General features: G+C 41.2%; 1 protein-coding gene across 1 annotated transcript in view; it reads right to left on the reverse strand.

Moving 5' to 3' along the window:
* Positions 1-1,283: 1,283 nt before the first annotated feature.
* The window catches only part of PDPN (podoplanin), a 35,152-nt gene continuing 21,311 nt past the window's right edge, over positions 1,284-15,124 (reverse strand). The window contains exons 2-6 of the mRNA XM_027565351.1: positions 12,518-12,636; positions 10,713-10,881; positions 4,536-4,574; positions 3,881-3,989; positions 1,284-3,105 (exon numbers count right to left, since the gene is read on the reverse strand). Of these exons, the coding sequence (XP_027421152.1) occupies positions 3,099-3,105; positions 3,881-3,989; positions 4,536-4,574; positions 10,713-10,881; positions 12,518-12,636 (443 nt within the window). The 3' untranslated portion in view covers positions 1,284-3,098. The remainder of the gene's footprint in view (positions 3,106-3,880; positions 3,990-4,535; positions 4,575-10,712; positions 10,882-12,517; positions 12,637-15,124) is intronic.

The following is a 15,124-nucleotide window of genomic DNA, read 5'->3' on the forward strand; positions in this document are numbered from 1 at the left end:
TCTCCCAGGTTGAAAGAAAAAAAAAAGGGTTAAGATGATGCTTTGTGTGTGTGTTAGTTGCTAAGTCATGTCCGACTCTTTGCAACCCCATAGACTATAGCCTGCCAGGCTCTTCTGTCTGTGGAATTCTCCAGGAAAGAATACTGGAGTGGGTAGCCATTCCCTTCTCCAGGGGATCTTCCTGACCCAGGGATCGAACCCAGGTATCCTGCATTGCAGGCAGATTCTTTACAATCTGAGCCAACAGGGAAGCCCAAACGATGCTTTGCTACCTCACAGTTAACTTCAGCACTGCTTGGTCCCCAGGCATCTCTAAGAGAAGAGAGGATGGAGTTGCTTCCTTAAAGTCCCAGTGCTCTTGGCAGTCTGTTTGGTCCCAGTAGTCTCCTGCGGGTGGCGTGTATAAATTGACACTTGACATAGCGGATGGCCTGGGAGTCTGTGGGACTTCGGTGGATGTGGTTAGTTTTCTGCTAGAAAATGCATAGTTTCAAGTCCTCTCCTGTTAGTTTCGCCACTTAGAAACAGGCACTCAGGATTCCAGACATCTGGCAAATTCAACAACTCTGCCTTAACAAAAACTGAGTATTATGAGGAAGGTATGATGCTAAATCCAGCCTTTATGAATAGAGACAGGGTTGGAGGGGAGAGACACAGGTGTGGCATTAGTTCCATATGAGGCGTTGTGCGTGGGGGTGCGGAGTAGGTAGACTGACAGAGGGACAGAGGGCCTGGCTGCTCCAGTCTCTAGACTCTGCAGAGTGCTTGCGCTATGGGTCAAGAAGCAGTGAGATGTCCCAGGAACAGGAATTCTGCAGCGATTGCATCCCAGGCCATAGGCAGTTAGAAAAACTTCACAAGGGTTATTACCACCTTTTCTTAGGTGGTCAAGCCCTACCCACCTGAGGTTAGGTTCCCAGGTAGGCTGGCAGGAGCAAGGTATAACTGCTTCCCTTTCCTGGCTCCAGTCTCCAGGGCAGAGAAATCAGGAGCCAGGCAAAACCTTGTTAACAATTTGTGACCAGAGTGAGCAAAACTAATCCCAAAGTGCCACTTTTCCTCCCATTCCTCCACTTGACCTTAACTTTCCTACTTTGCCAGAGCCCTGGGCAAAAGGTCCAGTTATATTTCTTCCCCATGGATGTACCTCCTATGACCATTTATAATTCACTCCCAATCAAGCCAAGAGGCAGATGTTTATATAATGTGTAATCTTATCTGGAGATGTACTCAGGGGTGATCCAACCTTGATGGAGATTCCCAATCACAGATCTGACTCACTGTTATACTCAATCATCTGTTTTATTTTAAAACATGTCTACACTGCATTGAGCACAACACAGATGTGACCAGGAAACCCATAGCCCTGTCCCAGCAGGTGACAGGTCCAGTGTATGACTTGGGGTTGACTATTATTTTTCACAGTAAGAAAAAAAAAAGAGAATAAGAAAGAGGAAATTAGCATTACTTCCAACTCCTGTTCAGAAATCTGAGTGATGAAATGGAAGGGTATTTAAGAGATTCATAAAGCATTTCCAAAGCCCATTTTCTCCATCAGCTGATGTTCAAATATTGAACGTGGGATATTGGACTAGCTGGACTTGAGTGACACAAGGGCATACTGTTTCAAATTACATCCACCCATTAATGCAAAAGGTAGGGGAACAGGCCAGGCTTTCTGACTGATAGTCTACTTTTTCCTGTTTCATGGACCTGATGAATTCAGAGGCTATCAGAAATGTATAACCGCAACTGTGACACAGCATCTGCTCAGCGTAAAACCTTTTTGTGCAGGGGAAAGAATTCAGTTGGCCTACGGGAAGAAATGTCCTGAGCTGGATGGTGCCCATACAGAATTGTCAATCATGACCCCACTGAAATATGTGGGATCTCGTGAAAATCAGAAACAGCTTCCATTTTAAGATAAAGTCTCAAAATCCAGTTGTCTTTTAAAAATTAGCATTCCCATTTCCTTCCTCTGAAGCAGAAAGTAAATGCTAGGAAGCCGACAGGTTTTGTTTGTCACAAGCACACGCAGGGTTTGGGGACCACTGCGGCTCAGTCCCTGGAACACCTGAGCCCCTGGCATCACTGGGCCTCCGGGGCTGAGGTCCTCATACTCCAGAACAAAGAAGCCAATAGGGAGGACTTGGGTGATCGGGAAGTGAGAAGGCCACCCCGTCAGGTCTGGATCTCTATCATCTGAGGAAAATGGAAGTAAAAAATTTATACTTGTGCACAAGTATGCTTGTGTACAAACAAACCTGTGACTCATCAAGTCATCGATGGAGAAGACAGTAGAGTACACCGAGACCCTTGGTGTGAGAAACAAAATGCTTTCCCCAAAGTAAGACTTCTATTTATGATCTAAAATAGATGTCTTTGAAATGCTTTACCTGGACCAGTGAAAGCCAGTTGCTAATTACATATTATACAAGTATAAATTTTCTACTTCATTATCCATACCAAATCAGGCTCTAAAAACGGACGCCATTGGACTGGAATGTGTATGTTTTAACAGATCAGAAACTGCAAAGCCCTTATGCCACTAACTGACATAGCTCTATCCCCAGGGACGCCATTGGTATAAATATTTTCAGATTCCTTTGCATTTTAACAATAACAGAGGAGAGTCAAAACAAAGACTAATTACAAAGACAAAAACAAAGACAATTACAGCTTCTGACATTCACTGATTGTGTTGGCCATAAAGTTTGTTCAGATTTTTCTGTAAGATCTTACGGTAAAAACCTTACCAAACTTTTTGGCCAACCCAATCTATTGTCTGTTTAGTTACAAATCAGGTTTAACACAGCTTTGCTCCATTTTCTATGCATTTTGCCTTTTAAATCACACACAAAATTTATATTAAAACAATAGTTTTTTTTTCAAAAGACAAAGGCTTAGAGGAGCACGTCTTATGAATACTCTTTCCTTCGGTTAGTTTTAACGAGTGGAGGGATCACCGTGGATTTTGAGTGTGGTGGTGAAGCAATTCCACGGGTCATCTTCTCCATGTGCTCAGGGACGTCGCAGGGGGGGATGTCGGAAACTCTTTTTTTACATGTACTGGCAGAACAGCACAATTCTTTAGCACTTTAGGGCCTGTGAAGACAAAGAGAAAGGTGACTGTCACTTCTTTTACTGGCATTGTGCCTACTAACCTGGTGAGTCATTGTTCTGATGGTCCTTCGTCTACATCTTCCAGTTCTGGGTCCTGGGGCTCTTCTCTCCCTGCTCATCCCTCCTCTAGGCCTGATTCTCAGGATCAAATTCAGGCCTGACCTAGGGTCAGGTTCCCGAGCGTTTCCAGACACATAAATCTGCAACTGTATCGCTGCTTATGTCCCTTGACCACCCCCTCCCCGAGTTGTATAACATTTATCCTCTCCCCATTCAGTCATATCTCCCCAACAGAACTAAGAAAATGTTTTCCTCTGGCTATGAATTTGAAATGTTCTGAATTCCTAGGAAATTTTAATGGAGAAATAATTCCTTTCCTTGGGTGCATGGGTGCATGCAGGTCAGGAGTGGAGGGAGGGGCCCCAGCACCAGCGGAATTCCTCATCAGCATAGGGTCCTTGCTCTGGCACTAATGTTCTTCTGAGAACCACCTACCTCTGATGACTGGTAGTAGGGTGATTGGGTATCGTTAAAACTTGGTTGGGTTTTCCTTCAAGTTCACTGAGTTGGAAAATTAAGAGGTCAAATTGGGTCAGATTGCAATGGAAATCAACTGAAGAGCCATCTGGGGTGCTCTCTTTGCTTAGGGAGGTTGGTGGCTTCTGCACATGATCTTTATTTAGAGTGTCTATTAGTTCAAAGGTTGGAAACCACTCCCTTCATTTACCTATCACAAGAGCCTAAGGTTTATACTTACGAGTATCTTCCCATTTTCCGAACAATCACAGAGATGATTCCACCAATGACTGCGATGCCTACTAAGACCCCAACAATGATTCCAACCAGGGTCCCCACTGACAAGCCACCTGAATGAGACAGAAAAAAAAAAAGCAGAGTCCCCAGATTAACAATACAGCACCAATAAGCCACGCCATAGGCCCACTGTAGATAACAAAGGATGCTCTACATTGTTTGTCCTCTATCTATCTAGTAGGAGGTGACTTAGAAGGGGAGAAAAGCTGGGGTTAATCTAATCACGGAAAGATTTCTGGACCTCAAGATACATCAAGAAGCATACCACTCTGACTAAGTGGCTTCACTGTTAATTACTGGGTAGCTTTTGTGTACACACAGCTAATAAATTAGCCCCTATTTCCATTCTTAGGAACCATAAATTGTGATATGACACCATTCTCCACAGCTGTTGTGAAGACTCACTTGTGGTTTGCTTATTTTCAAATACAGGCAATTCCCTTTTCTCTCTTAAGAGATTTGAAACATTTTCAAAAGGTTTTCTGCTCCCAGTTGATTACAATCCAGGAAAGAATGTTAATTCATCACAAAGATTAAAGTTCAAAGAAACCTTCTTAAAAACTCCCGTAAGAATGTTTTGATAACAAAATCTAACCCACCTTTCTGAGTGCTTTTTGGTTTTTCTCCATCTGTTTTCCCTATAAAGAGAGAGTTGCAATGATATAGAATTATTAGGAGTTAATAACTATAATTTAACAATTGGCACAAGATGGATTTACTCTAAGTGGAAGGTAGCAAAACACAAGCAAAGAGGATACTTTCTTAAGTAAATCGGATCAGGGGACTTTTAAGCAGGCTCTGATGTGATCCTGTCTTTAAAACTATTATTTATTGAATTTATGAATGCTTCTTCACATCTATGAGTCCATAGTTTTTTGGTAAACATTACTTTTTTCACCACCCACTGTAGAGAGCAGAGTCAAGGTAACTCGCCCAGAGAGATCTTAAATAAATGGTCAAAGATTTCAGAAGTTAGGTTAACAAAAGAATCCAAGGCTGTTGATCTTTGGTCCAAAGTCAAGATCATGAAAAACTCACCCATTGGGAGGAGGTTTATTTTGAAGAAACATCATTTTGAGAGCAAAATGTTTTGAAAGTTGTGGTTAAGACTGTGATATCACCCATCTTATGATATCAATTTCCTTTTCTTTCATAGAAAATCCAGATCTTACAGGGCACTTAAGCTTAATGAGACTACATCCTTTGTATTTTCAGTTCATTCAGTTCAGTTGCTCAGTCACGTCTGACTCTTTGTGACCCCATGGACTGCAGCACACCAGACTTCCCTGTCCATCACCAACTCCTGGAGCTTGCGCAAACTCATGTCCATTGAGTTGGTGATACCATCCAACCATCTCATCCTCTGTCCCCTTCTCCTCCCGCCTTCAATCTTTCCCAGCATCAGGGTCTTTTCCAATGAGTCAGTTCTTCACATCAGGTGGTCAAAGTATTGGCGTTTCAGCTTCAGCATCAGTCCTTCCAATGAATATTCAGGACTGATTTACTTTAGGATTGACAGGTTTGATCTCCTTTCAGTCTGAGGGACTCTCAAGAGTCTTCTCCGACACCATAACTCAAAAGCATCAATTCTTCGGTGCTCACCATTCTTTATACTCCAACTCTCACAACCATACATGACTACTGGAAAAACCATACCTATGACTAGACAGACTTTTGTTGACAAGATAACATCTCTGCTTTTTAATATGCTATTTAGGTTGGTCATAGCTTTTCTTCCAAGGAGCAAGTGTCTTTTAATTTCATGGCTGCAGTCTTTTAATTTCATTTGCAGTGATTTTGGAGCCCCCCCAAAATAGTTGGAGAAGGTGATGGCATCCCACTCCAGTACTCTTGCCTGGAAAATCCCATGGATGGAGGAGCCTGGTGGGCTGCAGTCCATGGGGTCGCGAAGAGTCGGACATGACTGAGGGACTTCACTTTCACTTTTCACTTTCATGCATTGGAGAAGGAAATGGCAACCCACTCCAGTGTTCTTGCCTGGAGAATCCCAGGGACGGGGGAGCCTGGTGGGCTGCCGGTCTATGGAGTCGCACAGAGTCAGACACGACCGAAGCGACTTAGCAGCAGCAGCAGCAAAAATAGAGTCTCTCACTATTTCCATTTGTTTCCCCAATTTTGCCATGAAATGATGGAACCAGATGCCACGATCTTAGTGTTCTGAATGTTGAGTTTTAAGCCAACTTTTTCACCCTCTTCTTTCACTTTCATCAAGAAGCTCTTTAGTTCTTTTTCGCTTTCTGCCATAAGGTTGGCATCATCTGCATATCTGAGGTTATTGATATTTCTCCCGGCAGTCTTGATTCCAGCTTGTGCTTCATCCAGCCTGGCATTTCTCATGATGTACTTTGCATATAAGTTAAACAAGCAGGGTGACAATATACAGCCTTGACGTACTCCTTTCCATATTTGGAACCAGTCTGTTGTTTCATGTCTGGTTCTAATGGTTTCTTCTTGACCTGCATACAGATTTCTCAGGAGGTAGGTAAGGTGGTCTGGTATTCCCATCTCTTTAAGAGTTTTCCACAGTTTGCTGTAATCCACACAGTCAAAGGCTTTGGCATAGTCAATAAAGCAGAAGTAGCTGTTTTTCTGGAACTCCCTTTGTATTTATGGCACTATTATTATAGGATTTCTATCTGCAGCTAACTCTAATTTAGTGGTTCAAATGTGAATATTCTTATTTACCTAGCATGTGGATATAAGTTGCTTAACTATGAATACCTCTCTGGAAGTAAGAAATAACATTGTTTTCTTCAGATAATTATTACACAATTCTATTAAAAAATATAGGCCTTTTGTTTCTCCCATCAACTTGTTGGTATACTGAGCCCTTCACTCTTCTAGGTGGTAGTTGTTTATAAAGAAAAAGTTGAGAGGCCTTAATTTAATGAGACAACAGAGAGATGTGATTTAATCAGGCTCACCCCTAGAATCTTAGCTCACGATTTGCAAAATATCAGATATCCAATACTCTCCTAATCAAAAGTGAAACCAGCCAATCATCAACTATAAGATGGTTACTTTTTCTAATGGTTGATTTGGAAAGAAAAGAAGTTATCCACTCTATATCAGGTCCATCTTCCAAAAAAAAAAAAAAGACATCCTTTCAAGATGGCCCCAGAGTTGTCATTGTTCAATAGCTAAGTTGTGTCTGATTCTTTAAGACCCCATGGACTGCAGCATGCCAGTCTCCCCTGTCCTCCACTATCTTCAGGAATTTGCTCAAACTAATGTCCACTGAGTCAAGTGATGCCATCCAACCATCTCATCCTCTGCCGTCCCCTTCTCCTCCTGCCCTCAATCTTTCCTAGCATCAGGGTCTGTACCAAAGAGTCAGCTGTTTGCATCAGATGGTCAAAATACTGAAGCTTCAACAATAGTCCTTCCAATGAATATTCAGGGTTGATATCCTTTAGGATTGACTAGTTTAATCTCTGTGCAGTCCAAGGGACTCTCAAAGTCTTCTCTAACACCACAGTTTGAAAGCATCAATTCTTCAGTTCTCAGCCCTCTTTGTGGTCCAACTCTCACATCCATACATGACTACTGGAAAGACCATAACTTTGACTCCTGCTGCTAAGTCACTTCAGTCGTGTCCGACTCTGTGCGACCTCATAGACGGCAGCCTACCAGGCTCCCCCGTCCCTGGGATTCTCCAGGCAAGAACACTGGACTACATGGATGTTTTTTGGCAAAGTGATGTCTCTGCTTTTTAATGTACTGTCTAGGTTTGTTATAGTTTTCCTTCCAAGTAGCAAGTGTCTTTTAACTTCATGGCCCCGGAGTACAGGTCCTTGAACCCATCTCTTCCTGCAGGAGCTGAACCCATGGCTCTAGAACATTTACATGAAGCTCAAGCTGATCACACCAACTCAAAAAAGCAGTTGGGAGACTTCTGGGTTTGAGGCCTGCCCAGAACAAAGGTGTCATCCTATCAACTCCCTGAATGTTATACCTGGCTGACAACTACCAGTAGAGGCAGGTCCAACATTTGTTTTTCATGTCTTAACATGGTAGCTCATGACACAACATACTGGGCTCATAACACAACATTATCACCATCAATGACACCATTTTCCACAAAATATATTATCAAAATAAAGTTTGTGGATGATTCATCACTAAATTAAAGTTTACTAGACTTATACTCCCTAAGCCTCTTCCCAATTACACTGACTGTGATCACTCGAATGTATCATGCACATGAACATCATCAAACTTGGGCGTTTGATGGTAAAGGCATTTGCAGTCTAATAAAATTACCTCTTAAAAAGCCAAGTGTTTGTAATTACATTTTAACTCACATGTGAAAATTTCTTGGAACACTGATGCATGAAGTAGGAATGTGCCGTAAGTCACAGTGTTTGTGAAAGGGTGGGGAAGAAGACAGACAAGAAAGTAATCATGAGTATTTTCCAGGAAATTGAGACATTTTCTTTTTAAGGAATAGGAGAAATATTCTGGTATGATATAAAAAAAATACTCAACTTGGAATGCTCCATTTGCGGCTTGCCATGAATAAGCTGTCAGCACTTGTTACAAACGATCAATGCTTCTCCAAAATTTTGAAATGTTTCCAATGACTAATTATATTGATTCTTTCCTTGTTTAACCCTATTTAGTTCGCTCTGGTGTTTAATGTCAAGCATTTCTTTAATATCTTAGAGTAACCTTTAGGGATCATTTTCTAAGCATATTATGAAACTTTTCTATCTTTGTAGTAACGTACGCATAATATAAACATTACTATCTTCACCATTTTTAAGTATACTCTTTGATGGTATTATGTACATTTACCTGGTGTGCAACCATCAGCCCCATCCATCTCCACAACTCTTTTTCACCTTGCAAAACTGATACTCTCTACCCATCTCCATTCCCTCCCCGCACCAACCCCTGGCAACCACCATTCTGCTTTCTGTAATTTTGACTACTCTATTTACCTCATCTAAGTGGAATCACAGAGTATTTGTCTTTTGGTGACTGGTTTATTCCATTTAGTCCTCAAGGTTCATCCATGTTATAGCATGTGTGAGAATTTTCTTCTTATTAAAGGCTGACTAATATTCCATTGCATGTATATGACACATTTTGTTTACCCAGTCATCTATTCGTGGACACTTGGGTTGCTTCCATGTTTCAGCTATGGTGTATAATGCTGCTGTGACCATAGGTGTACAAATACACAGCATTTAAAAAATCTGCAGAAGTGCTTTAGAGTTTTAAAAACCAGATTGGTGATTGGGAATTGTATATCAAACAATAAGGAATAACTTTCTAGGTGTTCAGCTGTGCAACTGGTTTTAGGAATCTTGGGTTCAGGGGAGGTCCTTATGTTTACTTTAATTTAAAGATGAAAACACCTAACTAGGTACATATGATAGGAAATTGCTCAAGTTAGCAAGCATTCATTGCAGTTACTAGATTAGTTCCTTTTCTCTTCCACCCCTATCTACTACAAAATAAGGCATATTTTAAAAATATCCCAAATAACTGAATTTCTTTCAAGAAAACTCTGGAAATAGGAAGCTCTTCCTCTTACTAAGTTGTAATGGCAATCATCTTTCCTCACAATCATTAGTGATGGTCTAAACCTCATAATAGTGATGCAGACTCAAAGTTGTTCTTCAGAATTTCTCCCCAAGGTGCGCCTCCATTCACATTGCTGCATATACCAGCTGTAAAGTATAACCCCAAAGCCTGGTAAGACAGGCTTAGAATAGATTCTTGCATCATGTGTACAGATATGAACTCAATGTACAGTAAGATAGTAAATGTTAGCAATGTTATTGCTGTTCAGTCGCTAAGTTGTGTCCAACTCTTTGTGATCCCATGGACTCCAGCACACCAGGCTCCTTGGTCCTCCACTATCTCCTGGAGTTTGCTCAAATTCACGTCCGTTGAGTTGGTGATCCTATGGAACCATATCATCCTCTCCTGCTCCCTTCTCCTTTTGCCTTCAATCTTTCCCAGCATCAGGGTCTCTTCCAATGAGTTAGCTCCCTGCATCAGGTATTGGGAGCTTCAGCTTCAGCATCAATCTTTCCAATGAATACTCAGGATTTATTTAGTGTTGACTGGTATGATCTCCTTGCAGTCCAAGGGAGTCTTCTCAAGGACCACAATTCAAAAGCATCAATTCTTTGGCATTCAGCCTTCTTTATGGTCTAACTCTCATATCCTTACATGACTACTGGAAAAACCATAGCTTTGACTATACAGACTTTTGTTTAATATGCTATCCAGGTTTGGCATAACTTTCTTTCCAAGGAGCAAGTGTCTTTTCATAGTGATTTTGGAGCCTAAGAAAATAAAATCTGTTATTGCTTCCATTTTTCCCCCTTCTATTTGCCAGGAACTGATGGGACTGGATCAGTTTTTTGAATGTTGAGTTTCAATGTTAGGACAGAATCTACTAAGATATACATAGGTTGGCTAACTTTTACCCTCTTGGGCGTCAACACAAAGCTTTTTTGTGTAGCATTATATCAGCTTAGGGTCAGCAATATGACACTAGTAGCTATCTCACCTACTTTTGTGGGGGCATTATCACTACCTGTCATTCGAAGTAGAGAGCAGAATTCAACAACCCAGTAAATATGAACTCTGAACCTACTTCACAAAGCTTGGTTCAAAATTAGTGCTTACATTCCAGCATGTGCCATATTGATGATTATATTTGTCCCTGGATTTTTGGGAATGCACTGATGGTTGTAAAGAAGATCAAGCCATACTGGGGTGACTGCTTTTCTTACCCTGGGAGTGACTAGTCGCTGGTACACGGGTAAGGACTGTGGTTGTGCTCCTGGCAGGTGTGCTCCTGGCAGGCGTGCTCTTGGCTGTTGTGCCTTCGGCTGTTGTGCCTTCGGCAGTTGGCAGATCTTCTCCGTGACCATGTGTTACATTCTCTGTTCCTGCTGGCATCTATTGGAGATGTAAAAGGAAAAACAGAAATAAAACTTAATATTGTAAAATATATATTCTATCTTATGTCAGAAATGGACTTAAAGGAGCATAAATGTATATGCTATATGATGACATAAATTTAAAGTGGAAACAAGATAACACACACAAGAAACAAGAGTGGAGACAGGAATAAAATCATGTCTACTCCAGAAATAAATCCCAAATGTTGAGCATGCTGACTTCCTGAGGTATAACTTTTTAGAAAATACTGGGTCACTAGGCATTAATTCTTTTCCTCCCTTGAACGTGAATGGTACTTTTTTTCCTGTAACGTTTACTCAGCACATATTATGTTGTATTATTTTTAATGCTCTTTTTCGCCCAGAGCTTACCATTTGCCATGCCCTCTAAATACATCCTCATTAACACCACAAAAAAACCCTAAGAAGTAAGTTCTATTTTTTTTGTTTGTAAGTTATTTTTGGCTGCTTTGGGTCTTCCTTGCTGGAAGGCTTCTCTAGTTGTGACTTCTCTAGTTGTGACTCGAGGGCTCCAGAATGCGCAGGTTCAGTAGTTGTGGCACGTGGGCTCAGTTGCCCCACAGCATGTGGGATCTTAGTTCCCCAACCAGAGACTGAACCCACATCCCCTGCATTGGAAAGCGGATTCTTAACCATTGGACCACCAGGGAAGTTTCAAGAAGTAAATTCTATTATTAGCCCTATTATATGAACAAGGCTTAGAGAGATAAGATAATATGCCCAAGCTCACATAGCCAACAAGCAACAGAACAAGACTTGGAAATGGTTCTGTTGACTCTAAAGTTCATGTTAATATAGCATTCAACAAGCTAATGAGTACAGGCAAAAACAAAAACAAAAACAGATCAGTGGAATTATATCAAGCTTAAAAACTTAGTGCATCAAAGGACACAATCAGCAGAATGAAAAGGCGACCTACAGAATGGAAGAAAATACTCACAATCACCTTATCTGATAAAAGTATATAGAACTCCTATAAAGGAATAACAAAAAAATCTAATAACTTGATTTTAAAAATGGAAAAAGGACTTGAGTAAATCAATCTCCAAATATAGTACACAATGGCCAAAAAACATACAAAAGATACTCAATCACACTAATTATCAGAGAAAAACAAATCAAAAGCACAATGAGATTATCACCTCATGCCAGTTAGGATGGCTACTATCAAAAGAACAGAAAATAAATTGGAGCCATTGTGCACTGTTGATGGGGTCGTAGAATGGTTGCAACGTTAGGGAAAACAGAATGGAGGTCCTTAGAAAAATTGAAAATAGAACTAGCATATGATCCAGCAATGCTACTTCTGAGTATAAGCCCAAAAGAATTAAAAGCAGGGTTTGGAAGCTATTTGCACGTCCATGTTCATAGCAGCATTATTCACAATAGGCAAGAGTTGGAAGCAATCCAAATGCATGAAGAAAATGTAATATATACTTACATACAGTGGAATATTATTCAACCTCCAAAGGGAAAATATTCTTACACACGCTACAACATGGATGAACACTGGGGCATTATGCTCAAGCATACTGAAATAAGCCAGTCTCAAAATATCCCTGCATGTGATCACATGCCTATGAAGCAACTTCCTCTCTTCCTGCTACACTCACCGGAGTTGCCAAGGATTCTTTACTGGCAGCTGGGGTTGTCGTGTAATCTTCCACACCCAGGGTCGTCTTCTCACTTGTCACACCTGTAGTCACATCGTCTTCTGGCCAGACCGTGCTGGCTGAAAAGGGGAGATTGAGTCAGACCTCAAGGTGAAATCATATGGGCAGACCTAACTGGTCAGCTACAATCAGGTTTTTTTTTTTCATTTCTGTTGAGTATTTTTTCCTTTTTAGGGAGTTTTCATTCTGGCTTAACAAATCATTCTACATATATAGAACAGCCTGGTCATCTCCATTGTAAAAGAAAGGAAGATGGGACTCCAAAAAGGTGAAGCAGCCAGACCCTCCCTGGTTCCCACTGAGGCGTGCTGGACAGTGCGGTGTGTGTGCGTGTGTGTGTGTTTACACCTTGACTTTTCTTTCAATAATGAACCTGATTCTTTCTGGTGCCATTTCATATAAATAATTAATGCATTTAGATTAATAGAATTTCATATAGACCCAGAAAAATTCTCAATTAGAGTCTGGAAAGATTTTGAACATATTGATTAGCAGGTTCTCTGTTATAAAGAGTTGAGTAAGTTGGAAAGAGGAAAATAAATATCATATATTAATGCATATATATGGAATCCAGGAAAACGGTATTAATGAACCTATTTGTAGGGCAACAGTAGAGACACAGGCGTAGAGAACAAACTTGTGGACGCGGTGAGGGAAGGAGAGGATGGGGTGAATTGAGAGTAGCATTAACATATATACATTACCATGAAAGTGTCAAACTGTTAGTCACTCCGTGTCCAACTCTAACACGCCATCAACTAGCCTGTCAGGCTCCCCTGTCCGTGGAATTCTCCAAGCAATACTGGAGTGGGTTGCCATTCCCTTCTCCAGGGGATCTTCCCAACCCAGGGATCAAACCCAGGTCTCCTGCATTGCAGGCATTTACCGTCTGAATCACCCGGGAAGCCCCATCCATTACCACATGTATTAATAAAATAGATACCCAGTGGAAATTTTCTGTATGCCTCAGGGAGCTCAACCCAGTGTGCTGTGATAACCCAGAGAGTAGGATGGGGTGGGAGTTGAAAGGAAGGTTCAAGAGCAATGGGACATACGTATACCTATGGCTGATTGATTTTGATGTACGGCAGAAATCAACACAACATTGTAAAGCAATTATCCTCCAATTAAAAATAAAGACATTAAAAAAAAAACTTAAATGAAGTAAAACAAAGCTAGATAGTAAACTTAAAAAAAAAAGTTGATTAGTAGACTCTATCCCAAACCTACTAAATCAGAATGTCCAAAGGCGGGGGTTCCTTCTTGTTAACATCAACCTCGTGCTCCATTGAATTTTGAGACTGCTGTCTGCTTGAATGATTAAACTCCCTGGCTCTAACTACAGATCTCATACACATAGACACAGAGGTTGACACTAGAGTTCAACCTCTTCTTGTAGATCATCATCTACAAGGGAGGATCAGTAAGATAAGAGTGCTGAGATAACTAACAGAACTTTTAGTGCACCCAGAGCTAAACTAAAGAGAGACCTGACGGCCCCTGGCCCCGGCTTTTCTGTATTACCACTGGACGAATGACCCTGTTGTGCCAATGAGAAAGGTTTCCAGAGGAGCAGAGAGTAGGTGGGGGTGGGACCGCAAGTTGAATTCCAGGACGCAGGGAGGACAACTTGAAGTGGGCTTTTCTTCACCCTCTACCACAATGATTGGGGTTTATCCTGACCGAGTAGGAATGCCATCTCAATTCATCAATAACCCTTTTCACAAGTTAAAACAAATCTGACTCATTGGTCATGGGTTCCCTCCCCAGACTCAGAGTGGCTCTGGAAGAAATTTCGTGACTAAATACAGCTGCAAAATAAGTAAGCACACACAGCTCAGGAGCAAGAGGGAGGGGGTGGTTGGAGACTTCTGTGCTTAATTAAAGAGCAGATGTCTGGCCCTTGCCTTAAAACTCCCTCTTTCTCTTGTGCTTAGATAGCTCAGCCAAAGGCACAGCTAATAAATATTTGATCACAGCTTCTTTGCTGATGCACAGAGGAAGGAAGCCTCTAGAGTAAATTCTCTTGTTTCATGAGCCTTCTCTTTGCATTGAGTACTACAGACCTGGTGCTGCCAATCAGTGCTTCCCAAGTGTGTGCATTTTTTTCTCATCTGGGGTGGGGAAAGGCTTTCATTAGTTAGCAACTAACTGATACCTCAGTGCCAGCAAATAGATTGCTCCCTTTCTGGCTGGCTGCTGGGGTGGGAGTAGGGGTAGTGATCAGCTCTCATTAAGGACTTAAGATTATGATCTCAGCAAATGTTGAATGTATTTATCAACTCCAAGGGGAAATATCCCTTTGCCAGGCAAGCAGTCTTTATTAAAAAACTTAGCATTCTATTTTCTTTTCTTCCACTCCAGGTTCAAATACACTTAACAAACCATCCATTTAAAAACATTTTCTGCAGTGTTCAGCAAAATCACTTACCATATGGCATCCTCTAGCTTTAAAAAGCAAAACCAAACCACCCTTGCTTAAAAAAAAATAAGTACAGGACTAAGTTAGTCAAAGTTGAATTCTTTTGTAGAAAGTTCAGTTCATTG

This window comes from Bos indicus x Bos taurus, chromosome 16 (assembly GCF_003369695.1).
Source record: "Bos indicus x Bos taurus breed Angus x Brahman F1 hybrid chromosome 16, Bos_hybrid_MaternalHap_v2.0, whole genome shotgun sequence".
NCBI classification, from domain to species: domain Eukaryota; kingdom Metazoa; phylum Chordata; class Mammalia; order Artiodactyla; family Bovidae; genus Bos; species Bos indicus x Bos taurus.